General features: G+C 47.5%; 1 protein-coding gene across 1 annotated transcript in view; it reads right to left on the bottom strand.

Moving 5' to 3' along the window:
- Positions 1-690: 690 nt before the first annotated feature.
- The window catches only part of LOC115476900, a 43957-nt gene continuing 25421 nt past the window's right edge, over positions 691-19226 (bottom strand). The window contains exons 6-9 of the mRNA XM_030213474.1: positions 18992-19049; positions 17646-17709; positions 12997-13076; positions 691-794 (exon numbers count right to left, since the gene is read on the bottom strand). Coding sequence (XP_030069334.1) covers positions 762-794; positions 12997-13076; positions 17646-17709; positions 18992-19049 — 235 coding nt within the window. The 3' untranslated portion in view covers positions 691-761. The remainder of the gene's footprint in view (positions 795-12996; positions 13077-17645; positions 17710-18991; positions 19050-19226) is intronic.

Below are 19226 nucleotides of genomic sequence, written 5' to 3'. Positions count from 1 at the left end.
AGTACAAATAGAAACATGAGGCTAGATAAGGGCCAAATGACCCATCCAGTCTGCCCTTCCACAGTAACCACTAACAACTAAAATATTTTTCTCCTATGCATCTAGTTGTGGGTAATGTTTATTTAGCTTGAACGATATTTCAGTACTGTGTTAAAACAGACTGCTCTAGACATGTGTCTCATTAATGATATCACTTAAGTGTGTTACTCAGAAGTCACATTTATGGGTTTTGCAACTAATAATAAGCCAAAATAAAGTGAAATTTTTAAAAATATATCTGTATAGAATCAAAATTAGTTTTTTTAAAATGACACGTGTAAACTTAAAATCCCCCCCCCCCAGAGTTTTCTTGTGTCCACTTTGCTCTTTACATGAAAAAGGTTGAAGACCTCTGATCTATGTCCAATCCCCCAAAACATTAGTAGATTGCAAAAAAAAAAAAAATAAAATACATTAAAAATGCAGCAAGACACCTGAGTGCAGAGGAATAAAAAAGAATCATTTATTGAAAGAGGAGCAGATAAGATGCAGACCCCAGGATCCTGATCCAGCATGTCTCAGAGCTACATTTCATGAAGATCATCAGTGATACTTATAGATTGGCAGAGAAATTGTTTTTGCTTTGCTGAGTATTTAACCAAAAGGCTAACCCCCCCCCCCCCCCCCACAAAAAAAAAAAAATCCCTTGAAAGAAGTGTTTTCCAGGATTCCACATTTTGTTTTTCATTTTTTTTCACTCATGTGGCTGTGAACTCCATTTTCTAATATACCTGGCTTGTACAATATGTATAATCCTAGCAAAGAGAAAAAAAAAGTACAAATGTTTAAATTTATTCCTTTGCATAACTCTTTTCTGACAGTCTCAAGAATATTAAATTACTAGGAAAAAAAAGGCCCGTTTCTGACAGAAATGAAACGGGCGCTAGCAAGGTTTTCCTCGGAGTGTGTGTGTTTTACAGAGTGTGTGTGTGAGTGAGTGTGTGATACAGAAAGAGTGAATGTGTGAGTGTGTGTGACAGAGCGAGAGTGAATGTGTGAGTAGGTGTGACAGAGAGAGTGAGACTGTGTGCGAGAGTGTGTGTGTGTGTGTGAGAATAAGAGTGTGTGCCAGGGGCCCCCTCCCTCCCAGTTTCAGGGTCCGGCCATGCCCCCTCCCTCCCAGTTTCAGGGTCCGCCCCCCCTGCAAGTTCCAGTGTCCGCTGTCCCTCCCTCCCACCCACCCAGTTCCAGGGTCGTTTCCCCCCTCTCCTCCTCCCTCCATCTCAGTTTCTGGGTCCACCTGGCCCCCCTTCAAGTTCCAGGGTAGGTCCCCCTCCAAGTTCCTGGGTCAGTCCCCCTCCAAGTTCCTGGGTCCACTGTCCCTCCCTCCCTCCCACCCTTTTCCAGGGTCATTCCCCCCTCCATCCCAGTTTCTGGGTCTGCCTGGCCCCCTCCAAGTTCCAGGGTCGGGCCCCCTCCAAGTTCCAGGGGCCGCCCACCCACCCAGTTCCAGGGACGTTGCCCCCCCTCTCTCCCTCCCTGTTCCAGGGTAGTTGCCCCCTCTCTTTCCCTCCCCTCCAGCCACCCACCTGCAACGTGGTGAAGCTGACTCCATGGCTGAAGTGAAGGGGTTTTTTTTTTCTTCATGTTCGTCGCTCTGTCACCATCTCTGTCGGCCCCGCCCTTGTGCCTCTGATAGGTCCGCTGCCCTCGACGTCAAAACGTGATGCTGTCGGGGCGGCGGGCCTATCAGAGGCGCGAGGGCGGGGCCAAGAGAGATGGTGACAGAGCGACGAACCTAACGATCCTAACGAACCCTTCACTTGAAGCCACAGAGTCAGCTTCAGAACATTGAAGGTGCCTTTTATTATAGCAGAGATATAAGGATACATTTTTTTCTCAAATTGTCGATCTGGCTGCAATGGCTGTGCGTGTTTGTATCTACTTTTCAAAGGGAAAGCACATCACTTGAAAACTTATTGTGTGTACAATGGATTCATGGACTTTGTCCTGCTTTTATTTTGGTCAGGATCTTTGCTGGAAAGCAGTGCTTATACAGTCTATGTTCTCAGGAACCCATCCCGAAATCCAGCAAGATGTACAAACACTGTGGAAACCTGCAAATTACGTATGGCTAGTCAGTACTGCAAATTCAGGTGCAGATGCTCAAAACTCTGGTGCTAGTGGCAGAAAATACCGCCATAAGAGCACCAAGGAATTACTTCCTAATACTCAATGTTAATAATATGCAAATGATATGATATGCTATTAGCTTTGAGCATTAGGAAGTTAAGCAGCAGGATTGTGCCAGGGGCATGGGCACATGAGTTGTGTGTAAACAAAACTCTTGTACTCATGCTGCTGCTACTACTACTACTACTTATTATTTAGCCGAGATTGGGTGGCAGAGCCAGTGGTGGGAGGCGGGGCTGGTGGTTGGGAGGCGGGGATAGTGCTGGGCAGACTTATACAGTCTGTGCCAGAGCCGGTGGTGGGAGGCGGGGCTGGTGGTTGGGAGGCAGGGATAGTGCTGGGCAGACATATATGGTCTGTGCCAGAGCCGATGGTGGGAGGCGGGGCTGGTGGTTGGGAGGCGGGGAAAGTGCTGGGCAGACTTATATGGTCTGTACCAGAGCTGGTGGTGGGAGGCGGGGCTAGTGGTTAGGAGGTGGGGATAGTGCTGGGCAGACTTATACTGTGCCAGAGCCAGTGGTGGGAGGCGTGGATAGTGCTGGGCAGACATATATGGTCTGTGCCAGAACCGGTGGTGGGAGGCGGGGCTGGTGGTTGGGAGGCGGGGATAGTGCTGGGCAGACTTATATGGTCTGTGCCCTGAAGAGGACAGGTACAAATCAAGGTAGGGTATATACAAAAAGTAGCACACATGAGTTTATCTTGTTAGGCAGACTGGAAGGACCGTGCAGGTCTTTTTCTGCCGTCATCTACTATGTTACTATGTATTTCTTTAGCGCTACTAGACGTACGCAGTGCTGTACACTGGACAGGAAGAGACAGTCCCTGCTCAACAGAGCTTACATTCTAATTAGGACAGACAAACAGGACAAATAAGAGATGAGGGAATTACTAAGTTGGGGATGATAAAATAAGGGTTCTGAACAAGTGAGTAAGGGTTAGGAGTTAAAAGCAGCATCAAAAAGGTGGGCTTTTAGCCTAGATTTGAAGATGGCCAGAGATGGAGCTTGACGTACCGGCTCAGGAAGTCTATTCCAGGTCTATGGTGCAGCAAGATAAAAGGAACGGAGTCTGGAGTTAGCGGTGGAGAAGAAGGGTGCAGATAAGAGGGATTTACCCAGTGAACGGAGTTCCCGGGGAGAAGTGTAGGGAGAGATGAGAGTGGAGAGGTACTGAGGAGTGAATGCACTTATAAGTCAATAAGAGGAATTTGAACTGTATGCGGAAACAGATAGGGAGCCAGTGAAGTGACTTGAGAAGAGGGCTGATATGAGCATAGCGACACTGGCGGAATATAAGTCGTGCAGCAGAATTTTGAACAGATTGAAGAGGAGAGACGCTCATGCCCAGTGCAACGGGGCGGGGGTGGGGAGAGAGGCAGTGTGGCAAAGGCAGAGGGAACTGGCCTGAGAGTTAGGGGCAGTGGAACGGGAGCTGGAGACTGCAGCAACTTGTGCATCCTTCCTCCTCTCACACCCCACCCCCTCACATTCCCGTAGCATGCTGGCTTCGGTTGGGAAGAGGATTCCCTTGCCTGACCCCTTCAAACACCTCAAAAACTCTTGTGCTCCTTCAGACGTCTTGAAAATCTTGTGCATCTCCTCAAACGTGCGCCTGACACGTCCTCTGCACAGAAAAGACTGCTGGACGTGTAACACCTGCTTCAAGCTGGCGCTGGCTTTTGTGCAGCAAAGGTGCTGTTCTTCAGGGCGCTGTTTTCTGTGCATCGGAGGGAATGCGAAACTATCACATTTTAATCCTTTTGCCTACATTTGCACGTGATTAGTGCTGTTCACTGGTGAGTTGTCGTTGGCCCTGGTAGGGGCCTTCTGAACATTCTATGCTGGCAAAGGCGGGGCACTAGTCCAGCGCTAATGAGCTCTAGCGTCCGTGCTTGCTTCTGAGTATCGTGGCATCAGTTCATTAGTGTAACTTAATTAATTAATTCAGCTCTGGTATACAGTGGGCTTAGCACAGCCTAACCTGGTAAATTCTTGTTGGCAGTGGTAGGGGCCTTCTGAACATTATGGTGCCCTTTTACTTAGCCACGTAGGCGCCAACGTGTGCCAAATTGGAGTTACCACCCCGGTTACCGCGTGGCCCTTGCGGTAATTTCAATTTGGCACCTTGGGCATGCATAGGTGGCTACGTGGCTTACTAAAAGGGCCCCTTAACCCTCCATAACCTCATATACATAATAAGCACCTGTATATAGTATGTAAACCACTTTGATTGCAAAAACAGAAAGGTAAAAGATCAAAATCCCATCTTTCTTCCTCTGAAATTTTCCTACGAGAGATTTACTGTCTTACCCTTATTTTATCATCCTCACTTTAATATTCCCTTATCTCTTATTTGTCCTGTTTGGCTGTCCTAATTAGATTGTAAGCTCTATCGAGCAGGGACTGTCTCTTCATGTTCATGAGTGGAGGAGTGGCCTAGTGGTTAGGGTGGTGGACTTTGGTCCTGGGGAATTGAGAAACTGAGTTCAATTCCCACTTCAGGCACAGGCAGCTCCTTGAGACTCTGGGCAAGTCACTTAACCCTCCATTGCCCCATGTAAGCCGCATTGAGCCTGCCATGAGTGGGAAAGCGCAGGGCTACAAATGTAACAAAAAATTTTTAAAAATTAAATTAAAATTCAAGTGTACAGCACTGCGTACGTCTAGTAGCGCTATAGAAATGATAAGTAGTAGTAGTAGTCTTTGGGATTCCGGAATCTTGCTATTATTTGGGTTCCAGAATCTTGCTACTCTTTGGGATTCCGGAATCTTGCTACCCTTTGTCCTTATCCCTTATTTGTCCTGTTTGTCTGTCCTAATTAGATTGTAAGCTCTGTCGAGCAGGGACTGTCTCTTCATGTTCAAGTGTACAGCACTGCGTACGTCTAGTAGCACTATAGAAATGATAAGTAGTAGTAGTAGTCTTTGGGATTCCAGAATCTTGCTATTATTTGGGTTCCGGAATCTTGCTACTCTTTGGGATTCCGGAATCTTGCTACTCTTTGGGATTCCAGAATCTTGCTACCCTTTGCCCTTATCCCTTATTTGTCCTGTTTGTCTGTCCTAATTAGATTGTAAGCTCTATCGAGCACGGACTGTCTCTTCATGTTCAAGTGTACAGCGCTGCGTACGTCTAGTAGCGCTATAGAAATGATAAGTAGTAGTAGTAGTCTTTGGGATTCCAGAATCTTGCTATTATTTGGGTTCCGGAATCTTGCTACTCTTTGGGACTCTGCACAGAATCTTGCTACTCTTTGGGATTCCAGAATCTTGCTACCCTTTGTCCTTATCCCTTATTTGTCCTGTTTGTCTGTCCTAATTAGATTGTAAGCTCTGTCGAGCAGGGACTGTCTCTTCATGTTCAAGTGTACAGCGCTGCGTACGTCTAGTAGCACTATAGAAATGATAAATAGTAGTAGTAGTCTTTGGGATTCTGGAATCTTGCTATTATTTGGGTTCCAGAATCTTGCTACTCTTTGGGATTCCGGAATCTTGCTACCCTTTGTCCTTATCCCTTATTTGTCCTGTTTGTCTGTCCTAATTAGATTGTAAGCTCTGTCGAGCAGGGACTGTCTCTTCATGTTCAAGTGTACAGCGCTGCGTACGTCTAGTAGCGCTTTAGAAATGATAAGTAGTAGTAGTAGTCTTTGGGATTCTGGAATCTTGCTATTATTTGGGTTCCAGAATCTTGCTACTCTTTGGGATTCCGGAATCTTGCTACCCTTTGTCCTTATCCCTTATTTGTCCTGTTTGTCTGTCCTAATTAGATTGTAAGCTCTGTCGAGCAGGGACTGTCTCTTCATGTTCAAGTGTACAGCGCTGCGTACGTCTAGTAGCACTACAGAAATTATAAGTAGTAGTAGTAGTCTTTGGGATTCCGGAATCTTGGTACTCTTAGGGATTCTGGAATCTTGCTACTCTTTGTCCTTATCCCTTATTTGTCCTGTTTGTCTGTCCTAATTAGATTGTAAGCTCTGTCGAGCAGGGACTGTCTCTTCATGTTCAAGTGTACAGCGCTGCGTACGTCTAGTAGCGCTATAGAAATAAGTAGTAGTGGTAGTACTATCACTACATATATTTCTGAGAAAAAGCTGTTGAGGTTCATTTGACAGGCTTTTCAGAAGGTTTTTAGAGGCCCTTTTACAAAACTTCGGTACCAAGTAGCCTTAGAACGTTCTTACGCTGGTCATTCCCACACACTAAAGCCATTTTTACCACAGTGGTAACATGGATGATTTTTCTATTTTTTTTTTAATTCCAAATCCTGTATAATAATTTGCACCTCCAACATTCTACGTCTGGATGCCTGGGTTCGTAACATCCATTCCCACTCATTGCCCTGCCCTCGCGTCAAAACATAATGACATCAAAGGGCGGAATAATGAGGGGGAAGGGAACGCTGGAGGTGCGATGATGTCAGGAGGAGAGAATTGAGGGACATTGAGGGGAGGGGGGAAGGGGAGGACAGGACAGATGAGAATTGATGGACATGGATGGGATGGGAGGACAGTCAAAGGCGCCCCATATAAATGTAAGAGGCTTGGGGAGGCTAAGCCTCCCCAGCCCAACCGTGACCTTCCCCTGGCTGCTGCTGCCCCCCCCAAATGTAGGGCTGCCTGGAGCAGCAGCCAGGCAGCTCTCGGACGGTCCCTCTGCTCCTTCCCGCCCTCAGCTCCCCGATCGACAGCCCTCCTCTCCGTTCCTCCCCCCCTTGCGCGTGTTTAACACTTTTACTTTCAGGCGCAGCGATGGCAGTGAAGAGGACAACACAGCAGGCTCGCCTTCAGCTTCTCCCTTCCCTCACACAGTGTCCTGCCTTCTGCAATGATGCATTTCCTGTTTCCACGAGGGCAGGACAACTGTGTGAGGGAAGGGAGAAGCTGTGTTGTCCTCTTCACTGCCGTCGCTGCGCCTGAAAGTAAAAGGGTTAAACAAATGGGGGGGGGGGGGAAGGAACGGAGAGAAGGGCTGTCAGGGAGCTGAGGGAGGGCAGGGAGAATCGCTGGACATGGATGGGAGGGCAGGGTGTGAGAAGAGATGGCTGGAATTGGAGAGGAGGGCAGGGGGAGAAGAGATTGCTGGACAGGACAGGAGGGGAGGGGAGGGCAGGGGAGAGAGGAGAATTGCTGGACATGGATGGATGGAGGGGGAAGGGGAAAGAGCTAATTTGTTGTTTATGGATGGATGGAGGGGAGGGCAGGGGAGAATGGAGAGTTGCTGGACATGGATGGATGAATGGCGGCAGGGGAGAGAGGAAATTTGCTGGATATGGATGGATGGAGGGGAGGGCAGGGGAGAAAGGAGAGTTCCTGGACATGGATGGAGGGAAGGAGAGGGCAGGGGAGAAAGGAGAGTTCCTGGACATGGATGGAGGGGAGGAGAGGGCAGGGGAGAAAGGAGAGTTCCTGGACATGGATGGAGGGAAGGAGAGGGCAGGGGAGAAATAAGTACATAAGTAATGCCATACTGGGAAAAGACCAAGGGTCCATCGAGCCCAGCATCTTGTCCACGACAGCGGCCAATCCAGGCCAAGGGCACCTGGCAAGCTTCCCAAACGTACAAACATTCTATACATGTTATTCCTGGGATTTTGGATTTTTCCAAGTCCGTTTAGTAGCGGTTTATGGACTTGTCCTTTAGGAAACCGTCCAACCCCTTTCTAAACTCTGCTAAGCTAACCGCCTTCACCACATTTCCGGCAATGAATTCCAGGAGAGTTCCTGGACATGAATGGAGTGGAGGAGAGGGCAGAGGAGAAAGGAGAGTTCCTGGACATGGATGGAGGGGAGGGGAGGGCAGGGGAGAGAGGAGAATTGCTGGATTGGATGGATGGAGGGGGAAGGGGAAAGAGCTAATTTGTTGGATATGGATGGATGGAGGGGAAGGCAGGGTAGAATGGAGAGTTGATGGACATGGATGGATGGAGGAGAGGGCAGGGGAGAATGCATGAATGGCAGCAGGGGAGAGAGGAAATTTGCTGGATATGGGTGGATGGAGGAGAGGGCAGGGGATAAAGGAGAGTTCCTGGACATGGATGGAGGGGAGGAGAGGGCAGGGGAGAGAGGAGAATTGCTGGACATGGATGGATGGAGGGCAGGGGAGAGAGGAGAATTGCTAGATTGGATGGATGGAGGGGGAAGGGGAAAGAGCTAATTTGTTGGATATGGATGGATGGAGGGGAGGGCAGGGGAGAATGGAAAGTTGATGGACATGGATGGATGGAGGAGAGGGCAGGGGAGAATGGATGAATGGCAGCAGGGGTGAGAGGAAATTTGCTGGATATGGGTGGATGGAGGAGAGGGCAGGGGAGAGAGGAGAATTGCTGAACATGGATGGATGAATGGAGTGGGCAGGGGAGAGAGGAAATTTGCTGGATATGGGTGGATGGAGGAGAGGGCAGGGGAGAATGGAGAGTTGCTGGACATGGATGGTTGGATGGAGGGGAGGGAAGTCAGGAAGGAGATGCACATGGATGGAAGGGAGGGAAGCGAGGAGAAATGCTGGACATGGATTGAGGGGAGGGAAGAGAGGAGAAATGCTGGACATGGATGGAGTCTGCATAATCTTTATCTTTTAAAAAATACTATAAATAAAAATCACACACAAAAAAAGATTAAAACAAAACAAAAAACATAGATAAAACAATCTGTATCTCATACCCCTGGAGCATATTACTTATTAAACACCCTTCCCAATTATTACTTATCATGACAGAACATTTCTCCTAACGGTTCCCTTAAAAAACATAATCGCCATTATGTGATAACCTTGCTAGCGTTCGTTTCATTTGTGTGAGAAACAGGCCTTTTTTGCTAGTCTACTATAATAAAACCCACCCTCAACGTTCTGAGGACACTGACGTCACTGCAGGCACTCAGACACCGGTTCGTAAGATCATGGTGGTGAAGCCAGAACACTCACCATGTCTCCATGCCCCGCCCTCACGTCACACGGCATCGAGGGCGGAACATGTACACAACCACGCAAATGAACGAACAGGGATGAGTAGGGAAACACGTACTCCTCCCCTTCCAACGAATCGCAGCCGCCGAGGACGTGCCCATCACCCCACCCCCTCTTCCCCCCATCACCTTCCCTCCCCCTGTCACCTCCCCTCCCCTTACGCTACTATCTCTGGTGGTGTAGAGGTACCTGTTCGCTCGGGGCAGGAAAGAAAGAGCCCCCGCTTTCCTGGCCGTAGCGCTGCTGCTAGCTGCCCTGATGCATCCTCTGTGAGTCGGGCTCTCGGCGTTTCAAAATGGCCACCGAGAGTTGAAGCAGCCTCGCAAGACTTCAACTCTCGGCGGCCATTGTGAAACGTCGAGAGCCGGACTCGCACAGGATGCAGCAGCAGGGCAGCTAGCAGCAGCGCTACGGCCAGGAAAGAGGGGGCTCTTTCTTTCCTGCCCCGAGCGAACAGGTACCTCTACACCACCAGGGATACTAGCGTAAGGGGAGGGGAAGGGAGTCCCGTGCCCGCTAGCGCCCGTTTCATCACAGGCAGAAACGGGCCTTTTTTACTAGTATATAATATAATACCACAAACACAGCAAATCATGGGAGGAGAAGAAAAGAATGGGAAAATGTTGAAAGAAGAAATCTCGACTGGAGATAGCGCATGAGCCAACCCTACTTTGTAGGTGGTAAAGGGCTCATGGACCCTTTTACTAAGCCGCGTAGACGCCTACACATGCCCAACATGCATTAATTTGGAGTTACCGCCCATCTACCACGTGGCCTGTGCGGTAATTTCATTTTCGACGCGCATCCGCTACGCGCACTAGAAATTATATTTTATTTTCTGGCACGCAGTGAAAATTGGGCTGTAACTCCAACTTGACGCGCATCGGTAATTACTGCACGGTTAACACGAGAGACCTTACCACTAAGTCAATGGCTGGCGGTAAGGTCTCGGACCCAAAATGGACTCGTGGCAATTTTTTATTTCGCCGCACGTCCATTTTTGGCACAAATTTTTAAAAAGGCATTTTTTTTACAGGCACGCTGAAAAATGGATCTGCGTGCACCCAAAACATGCGTCTACACTAGCGCAGGCCATTTTTCAGTGCACCTTAGTAAACAGACCCCTCAAAGGAAACTCAAGCCTGAACTGGATAAAACCTAACTCTCTATACTTGACTACCAAGGTCTACTCTACCACAAATGAACTTTAATGCACTACCACCCTATCTCTTATTCCGAATATGAACTCCTTATACTTGACTGCTTAATCTACCACGTCAATCAAGTTCTTTAATGTAATACCACTTGTATCTCTCACTCCGGAAGTGGCGATCACCATGACGGAACAATGGAAGCCACATTGAGCCTGCAAATAGGTGGGAAAATGTGGGGTACAAATGCAATCAATAAACGCTAATCGGTTAGCATGCGACAATACAGCTGTGCTAACCAATTGGACCCAGATTCTATATATGGCACTTAAAAAAATCCGCACGGAAAACATTTCCACCTAAGAGTATTCTATAAGTGGTGCTTAGATTTAGGCACGGTATATAAAATATGTGTTGTCAATATTCTAATGCCTAAAACCAGGGGCGTAGCCAGACTTCGACAGGAGGGGGGTCCAGAGCCCGAGGTGAGGGGGCACATTTTAGCCCCCCTCTAGCGCCACCGCCCTTCCCCTGTCCCTTTCGAGCCCCCCCTCCGCTAACCCTCCCCCGCCACCGCCAGGTACCTTTGCTGGTGGGGGTCCCCAACCCCCACCAGCCGAAGCCCCCTTCAGCGCCGGTTTCTGAGGCGCGTTCGCTGATCTGGATTCTGTTTCTGTGAGTCCTGTGCAGGACGTCAGGATTCACAGAAACAGAATCCAGATCAGCAACGCGCCGGAGAGACTGGCGTTGAAGAGGACTGGCTGGCGGGGGTTGGGAACCCCCACCAGCAAAGGTACCTGGCAGTGGGGGAGGGTTGGCAGCAGCAGGAGGGGGGTGGATCGAATGTGGCGGGGAGGGTCAGCGGCGAAAGCGGGGGGGGGCCAGCTCTAAATCTGCGGGGGGCCCGTGGCCCCACCTAGCTACGCCCCTGCCTAAAACTACACACATCCATTTACACGAACGAAAACACGGCATAAATCCCGGAAGGTAGATTTAGGAGCAGAGGGCCATATTCTATAACAGCGCACATAAATTCTGTAACACCCGCGAAATGCCCGTTTCCTCACCCATAACCATGTCCCTTTTTGCCTGCATGTATTAAAATTTAGGCGCAATGCATTACAGAATACGCTTAGGGAGTTCTGCTTGTAAATTCTAATTATTGCCAATTAGTTCTCATTGCTTGTTAAGAACTGTTAACAACGCTGATTAGCTTGTTAAGCCAATTAAGTTACGTCTGTTGTTATAGAATACACTTGGATTTCAGTGCAGAATACTAGGCGCACTATATAGAATCCGGGGGTTAGCGCAGGTAGCGTATACCGATCCTAAAATTATCAGGGCATGCACAAGCATATCCCATATAGTATGCTATTTTTTTTGCTATGGTAAGCACATGACAGTGCCTTCCGTAGCTTTGCGACAGGGTCCGTGAGATTATTACCTCGTCTCTAGAGCTACTTTGCCTGTTGTTTTGGCTGATGAGAGACATAAAGTTACAGTTTTAAAAACTTACTTTAAAGAGAAAGAGAGAGTAGTATATTGCGGTGCTGAAATTATGATTTTTCCAAATGTTTCCAGGGTCATGCGATTTGAAGAAAGGATTTTTTTTTTTATTAGCCTTGAAACCACACGTTTTGGCCCTGGGAGCAACTTATTTCTTAAAATGTCCTTACAAATATATAATTACATATCAAGAAGCTGACAGTGTATATAAGTGAAAACATTCAAGCATTACTATGACAGTCTGACAGGGTGGGAGGATGGGGGGTGGGTCGGAGGTATGCATGGGGACATCAAAGCATATCATTGATATTCTAATAGGATGGGTGTGGATAGGTGAGGGGTGGGGTGATCAACAGACACATACAGCTTTATGGTTTATAATGGGCTAGGAACCCCAGATCCTTGTTAAGTCCTTTCTGTTGGGTGTTAAAATATTCAATCATTCTGACTTCAAAGGTCTTACGTTCTTGTATGGTTTTAAAGTTACCTTTCAGGATTCTCACTGTGAAGTCACTGGTACAGTGTCCTGGTCCTGTAAAATGCTGACCAACAGGGGTGGGAGCCCTACTGGCACCAGTATTGTTCATGTGATGTCTATGTAAATTGAATCTTGTCTTAAGCATCTGGCCTGTTTCTCCAATATAGCATCCTTCGTTACATTTTTTACACTGAATGATATATACCACATTGGAAGGGCAACCTTCGAAAGCTAATCAAGAAATGTATTAAGTTATGTCCAATAAAAAAGGTATCATCTTATTTTCTTTTCCATGTTTTATTTTGTTTGATTTCTATTGATAACCTTAAGAGTGGACTAACACGGCTACCACACTCCTCTACATATCAAGATGCAAATTTTGTATTTTGGGATTCCCCTCATTTGGAAAGATTTTTTGGGGTTTTTTTGGATCGTAGAGTTTGATTGAGGCACTAAAGGCCAATGGAGTTACATTTTCTACCTTCTAGGTAATTACTGGAGATGGATTTTCTATCTCCAGTTAAGACGTCTTCTTTCAACATTTTCTCGTTCTTTAGTTCGTTCTCCTCTTATGATGTATGCGGTATTATATTCTACATCTGAAATTTAATTTCTTGATTTTATTTTTATTTTTAATTGTGTTTACAGGTAAGGTAACAATTTTTCAAGCACAAAAAGAGAATGTTCTAGAAGATGTGTTACTACATTTCCAGCAAACACCTACGCGTTTGGAACTGCAACTGATATCGTCCAAGATTAGAGGGAACCGACTTATCAAGGGCATTGGAATATCGCATAGACCCTCTGAAAAATAAAATGAAACAGACTTTTCAGTAGAATATTCACAGACTGGATGTATCCACGAGCTTGCAGTGGTGGCCCTAATATTAGGCCAACTGAGGCGGGGGCCTCAGGTGGCACTCCCCCTGGAGCAGCATCTCCCCCTTCCTTCCTCAACTCTCTTACCTGCAAATAACTTTTTTTTTTTCAAAAGGTGGCAGTGGCAGCGACAGTGATTCCCATAGGCTGCCATGCTGTTGGCACTGGCCTTTTCTCCCTACCACACTTCCTGTTTCCTCGGAGGCAGGCCTCAGTAGAGCTAAGAGGCCGGTGCCAACAGCAGGGCAGCTTATTTTATTCATTTCTTATTTTGATTTGTACCTCGCGCTTTCCCACTCATGGCAGGCTCAATGCGGCTTACATGGGGCAATGGAGGGTTAAGTGACTTGGCCAGAGTCACAAGGAGCTGCCTGTGCCTGAAGTGGGAATCCAACTCAGCTCCTCAGTTCCCCAGGACCAAAGTCCACCACCCTAACCACTAGGCCACTCCTCCACTGTTGCTACTATTTGAGATTCTACATGGAATGTTGCTATTCCACTAGCAACATTCCATGTAGAAGTCGGCCCTTGCAGATCACCAATGTGGCCGCGCAGGCTTCTGCTTCTGTGAGTCTGACGTCCTGCACATACGTGCAGGACGTCAGACTCACAGAAACAGAAGCCTGTGCAGCCTTCTACATGGAATGTTGCTAGTGGAATAGCAACATTCCGTGTAGAATCTCCAATAGTAGCAACATTCCATGTAGAATCTCCAATAGTATCTATTTTATTTTTGTTACATTTGTACCCTGTGCTTTCTCACTCATGGCAGGCTCAATGCGGCTTACATGGGGCAATGGAGGGTTAAGTGACTTGCCCAGAGTCACAAGGAGCTGCCTGTGCCTGTAGTGGGAATTGAACCCAGTTCCCCAGGACCAAAGTCCAACACTCTAACCACTGATTATGGGAATCGCTGCCGCTACCGCATTTTGGAAAAGAGAAAAAGAAGGTAAACATGGGGAAGAGGGTTAAGGAGGGAAGGGGGGAGATGCCAGACTGTGGCCGGGGGGGGAGGGGGGGTGCTGTCATTTCATCCCTGCCTCAGGTGGCAGATTGCCTTGGGCTGCCCATGAAGGCTTGGATGGCCACCGAAGTTAGGATAGCTCTTTGTGGGGTTCTGCATGGCTCAGTAGTTATCCAAAAAGATAAGGCAAAATAGGTTGAAGAACTCAGGGCCTCTTTTACAAAGCCGCACTGCCAATTCCCGCACGGCAAATTAGAGGAAGCCCATAGGAATTGAATGGGCTTCCTCTCATTTGCCGCACAAAGAATCAGTAGCGTGGCTTTGTAAAAGAGGCCCTCAATGAATATATCAATAATCTCTCCAAAAGTTGAGTTTAAATAAACCTTTTCTTCAAACTTAGCAATTATAATGGTAAAGACCTCAGCAGTGCCACTTAGAACTCAGATTTTCATTGCTCTAAGATTTATGCTCCGCCTCCAACCTCTTCATCGCTCATACCAAACATTACATAACTAGCTTTTATAACAAAATCCAATGTTTTTCCCTACAGGTTTTGTCAAGACACATCCCCCAAAGAACCCCCCCCCCCCCAAAATAGAACTATCTAATAGCCCCCTATTTGTCAAAAAAACATTTCTAAATTATATAGAACTTAATAAATAGATCTTACTATTAACTGCCGAACACGCTATCAATCCCCAGCATTTCTCTGGAACAAGATGGCAGCGGCTTACAAAGCAAGGTTTAAATACTTCCTGAAACCTACTTTCCACCAATTAGAAGCTCAGACTAGAGTAGAGATGCCCATTTGATCTCTACGTTCAAGCCCTTAGGGGTAACAGTATGTAAATTATGTATCCATCTTTGCTCTTTAAAATTCAACCATTGTTGTAGCTCGCCAACCTCCCACTGACCAACAACCCTCCAATGAAAATCCAACAATGTATGATTAAGGTCCAACCAAAGGAGTCTGAATTTGTTTAGTAAGTATATGAGATGTTTATGTTCATTTAAACGCACGTTAATCTGTCGACTAGTGCGTCCAACATAAACCATGTCACGAGGACATAGTATAACATAAATAACATTCCTACGACCACAATTTGTTTCAAATGAGGAAGAAAACACCTTTCAAGACTGAGGAACTACCCAGTCCCCTCCTATGAGAGAATGCGCACACCATTGACAATTTCCACATACGTTGCGGGAACCCAAATGTTGTACAGCTTTATCATTAGTCCATTTTTTTTACAGTCAAATCTTTCCCCAATAATTTTAGCTCCTTTAGATTGTAAGCTCCTTTGAGCAGGGACTGTCCTTCTTTGTTAGACTGTACAGCGCTGCGTAACCCTGGTAGCACTTTAGAACAGTGGCGTTCCTGGGGTGGGGGCTGGCACCCGGGGCGGATCGCCGATGCGCCCCGCCCCCTGGGTGCAGCGCCCCCCCCCCCCCGATGCAGCACGGACACACCCCCCCCAGCGAAAGGACACCCCCGTGAAGGAACCCCCCTCGCTAGGTGCACGCTTCTGGAGGGGTGCTGCGCGCGCCTGTCCTCCGTTGTTCCTTGCTTCTTCTCTGCCCCGGAACAGGAAGTAACCTGTTCCGGGGCAGAGAAGAAGCATGGAACAACGGAGGACAGGCGCGCGTGGCACCCCCCCAGCGGCGTGCACCCAGGGCGGACCGCACCCACCGCCCCCCCCCTAGGAACGCCACTGCTTTAGAAATGTTAAATAGTAGTAAATAGTATATGCTATTAATGGAAAATCTTGAAAACAAGGGAAAAGTTGTAATACATTCCAATGAGTTCTTATAACATTCACTAAAACAGTCACATCAGTGGAAGAAGGTAGAACACATGTTAAAGCTTCTTCACGTTTAACGATCTTGAAGCAACAAATGACGTTGGGCAAACCTTGCTCTCAAATAAGCTGCTCTTACTGCTTTTTAAGGGTAGCGTCTGAAGAAAATGGGTCTTCAACATGTCTTTTAAAATCCTCCAATGTAGAACACACTCGTCAGATTAGCAAAAATGGACTTAGAAGGTAAATTATATTTTAAACTGTACAGGTGAAAGCTGAAAAATACAATAATCTATTTCTTTGAACAGATTTTCTAAATGAAGTGGAATGCAATTTCCCAGAAAGTTTCTCAATTCAAAGGTCCAAAAATTCAATCTTAGAATAACTGTAAGACATAACAAATTCTACAGATTTATCTGTGGACTTTAACACGTAAAATTGCAAGAAATCTTTTTCCTGCTCAGTCCACAAAAAGAAAATATCATCTAAAAAGCGTCTCCATAAAGGAATCCACTTTTAAAAAGTTGAAGTATATACATTCAAAGATTTCAAAGTTCGCTACATATAGTGGAGCCACAAGAGGGAGCTAGTGGCTCCCATAGCCACTCCGAGTTTGATGAAACTATTGATCCTTATACCCTCCTATATAATAATTCTCACCTCCAGCGTTCTGACCTGCCTGGGACCGTGGCTCCCTCGGAGGTGGTCAGGGTGGCTCCGTAGATCAGACTGACATCACGGGCCGCGTTATGACGTTACCCTACCAGACCACAACTCCGAGGGAGCCACGGTCCCAGGCAAGAAAGCACGTTGGAGGTGAGAATTAAGGAGCTCCGTCGACGCCGCAAACATCCCCCCTTCTGTCGTTTCAGGACCCCCCTCCCACTCCACTCCTCTCTGGCCCTCCCCTTCGTAAGAGCTGGCGGCTTAATAGTATTTACCTCCTGCACACCGGGACGCCGCTTCCGTCTGCTTTTTCTTTCGATTCTGTTTCAGCTGTTCCCGTGGTCCCGCCCTTGATGCGCATTTCGGACACGCGCCAAAAATGAAATTACCGCAAGAGCTACGAGTTAGTCGGGCGGTAGTTCCGTTTTGGGGCGCATTGGGCGTGTGTAGACGCTTACACCGCTTAGTAAAAAGGGCCCTATATTTTACTGGCCTGCGTAAGTCTTCTTTTTTTGCTGACATTAAGAGCAGCGGCTCTTTCCCGGACTGCAGTTCTTACTGGCTCTATGCAGTGGTGTCGGGGGAAAATGATAAACTCTGCATTGGGGAGGGGGCAGTTTTGTGCAAAGTCTGCATTGTATAGTGGAACAGAATCAGTAGTGTAGCTAGACCTGGTTTTTTGGGCGAGCCCACAGTTAATTGGGGTGGGCCTTCCTCTGCCCCCACCCTTTTATCCTGCATCTTGTTCCCTCTCCTTTGCCCCTGGATCTGGTATTTCCCACCCCCTCCCACCCACGAAGGTGATGAGGTACGCTGGAAAAAGAGAGGTTTAGAGAGAGAGGGGAAAGTTGCCCTGTTATGGGCGAGCGAGGACAAATGCTGGATCCAGATATGGGAGAGAAGGGAGCAGGACGGCCGCTGCTGAATTGTCTTGGGTGGGCCCGAGTCAAGAATGGGTGGGCCCATGCCCACCCATCCCCACCTGTAGCTATGCCACTGAATAGAATACTGCCAGTCAATATCATGAACCAATATTTTACAATCCACATTTTCACCTGGACTTACCTGCAATGTTTTCAGAGATGTACTCATTTAGGATGTTAATCACATATGGTATCAAGCGTGAAACCTGTAATGGTGGGAAAATGCACAATAGAGCTGATAAGTTCTTACAATTTATAGATATATCCCAGCATTTTTCTCTGTTAATCCATAGAGAATCTAGCAAGAACTCAGAATTAGAATTCTTTGTGCTATCAAATTTTTATTTTATTTTTTGTTACATTTGTACCCTGCGCTTTCCCACTCATGGCAGGCTCAATTTACATGGGGCAATGGAGAGTTAAGTGACTTGCCCAGAGTCACAAGGAGCTGCTTGTGCCGGGAATCAAACTCAGTTCCTCAGTTCCCCAGGACCAAAGTCCACCACCCTAACCACTAGTCCACTCCTGGTGACCAGTAAGGAATCCTCACAGTGACCAGCTGATGTTCTTTAAATAGTGGCAGCCCTACCATTAGGCCACTTGAGGCAGGGGCCTCAGGTGGCACTCTTATGAGGCCTTCTCTCTCCAACCCCCTTCCCTGAAATTACCTTTTTCTTTTCTTTTCGTGGGTTTCAAAAGAATGCTGAGGCAGTGACTCCCATAGGCTGTCCTGCCACCAGTCCCTTCTCTCTACTGCGGGTGGCCCGCCTCCGAAGAAACAGGAAACGGCGACAGGGCAATCTATGGGAGTTGCTGCCTTCTTTGTAATAGAACCAGGAGCGTAGCTACGGGGACCACAGGGGGCCTGGGCCCCCCCACAAATTTCATTCGGGCCCCTGATTTGGCTGGCAGGGGTCCCCAACCCCCACCTGCTGAAGCCTTCTTCAGTGCAGTCTCTGGCACAGAGACCACGCTGAAGGCGGCTTCGGCTGGCGGAGGTTGGGGACCCCTGCCAGCAAAGGTATTTGTTTGTGAGGGGGGCGGCGGAGCGGCACTCAAAGTGTGCCCCCAACCTCGGGCTCTGGCCCCCTCCCACCGTGAGGTCTGGCTACGCCCCTGAATAGAACCCCTTAGTGAGGTGGTTTGCTGTTGCCTTCCTTAGTCGTCTTCACTCCCCAGCTGAGGCCAAAAGCTCATTTATCGAAATAAAAGTGGACGGATGATTGAGGCCTACTTGTGGAGGAATCCTGCTCAGGTCATGGATACAGTAGGCAAGCACTGTGAAATATCGGGCCCCAACATTTTATGCAACATTTGGAAATCCAGAACATTTATAATGCGGCCTGTGAAATGTGGATATTAGGTGGGACATAAGTTTTATAATACGTAAATAAAATCAATCTAGATGGTATTCCTGGAGTCCAGTGACTTGAATTGCTGCATTTTCTTCATAAAACGTCTTCCACATCAGAGAAATTCTGCACTTACATGTTTACAATTACAGTACACTGATGAATCGCTGTACACAAGTTTCAAGTTGGATTCACTGAAAAAAAGAACACAGATGAAAGAGTTAAAGGTAAATGTTGGTGTACTGTCAAATGCAGTGGCGTACCAAGGGGGGGCGGTGGGGGCGGTCTGCCCTGGGTGCACGCCGCTGGGGGGTGCCGCGGCGCGCGCCTGCTGCGAGAGTTCGCTAACTTCTCTCATTCGCTGCAGCTCC

The sequence above is a fragment of the Microcaecilia unicolor genome, chromosome 8, assembly GCF_901765095.1.
Source record: "Microcaecilia unicolor chromosome 8, aMicUni1.1, whole genome shotgun sequence".
Classification (NCBI taxonomy): Eukaryota; Metazoa; Chordata; class Amphibia; order Gymnophiona; family Siphonopidae; genus Microcaecilia; species Microcaecilia unicolor.
This window is presented reverse-complemented; position numbering and strand designations above follow the sequence as displayed.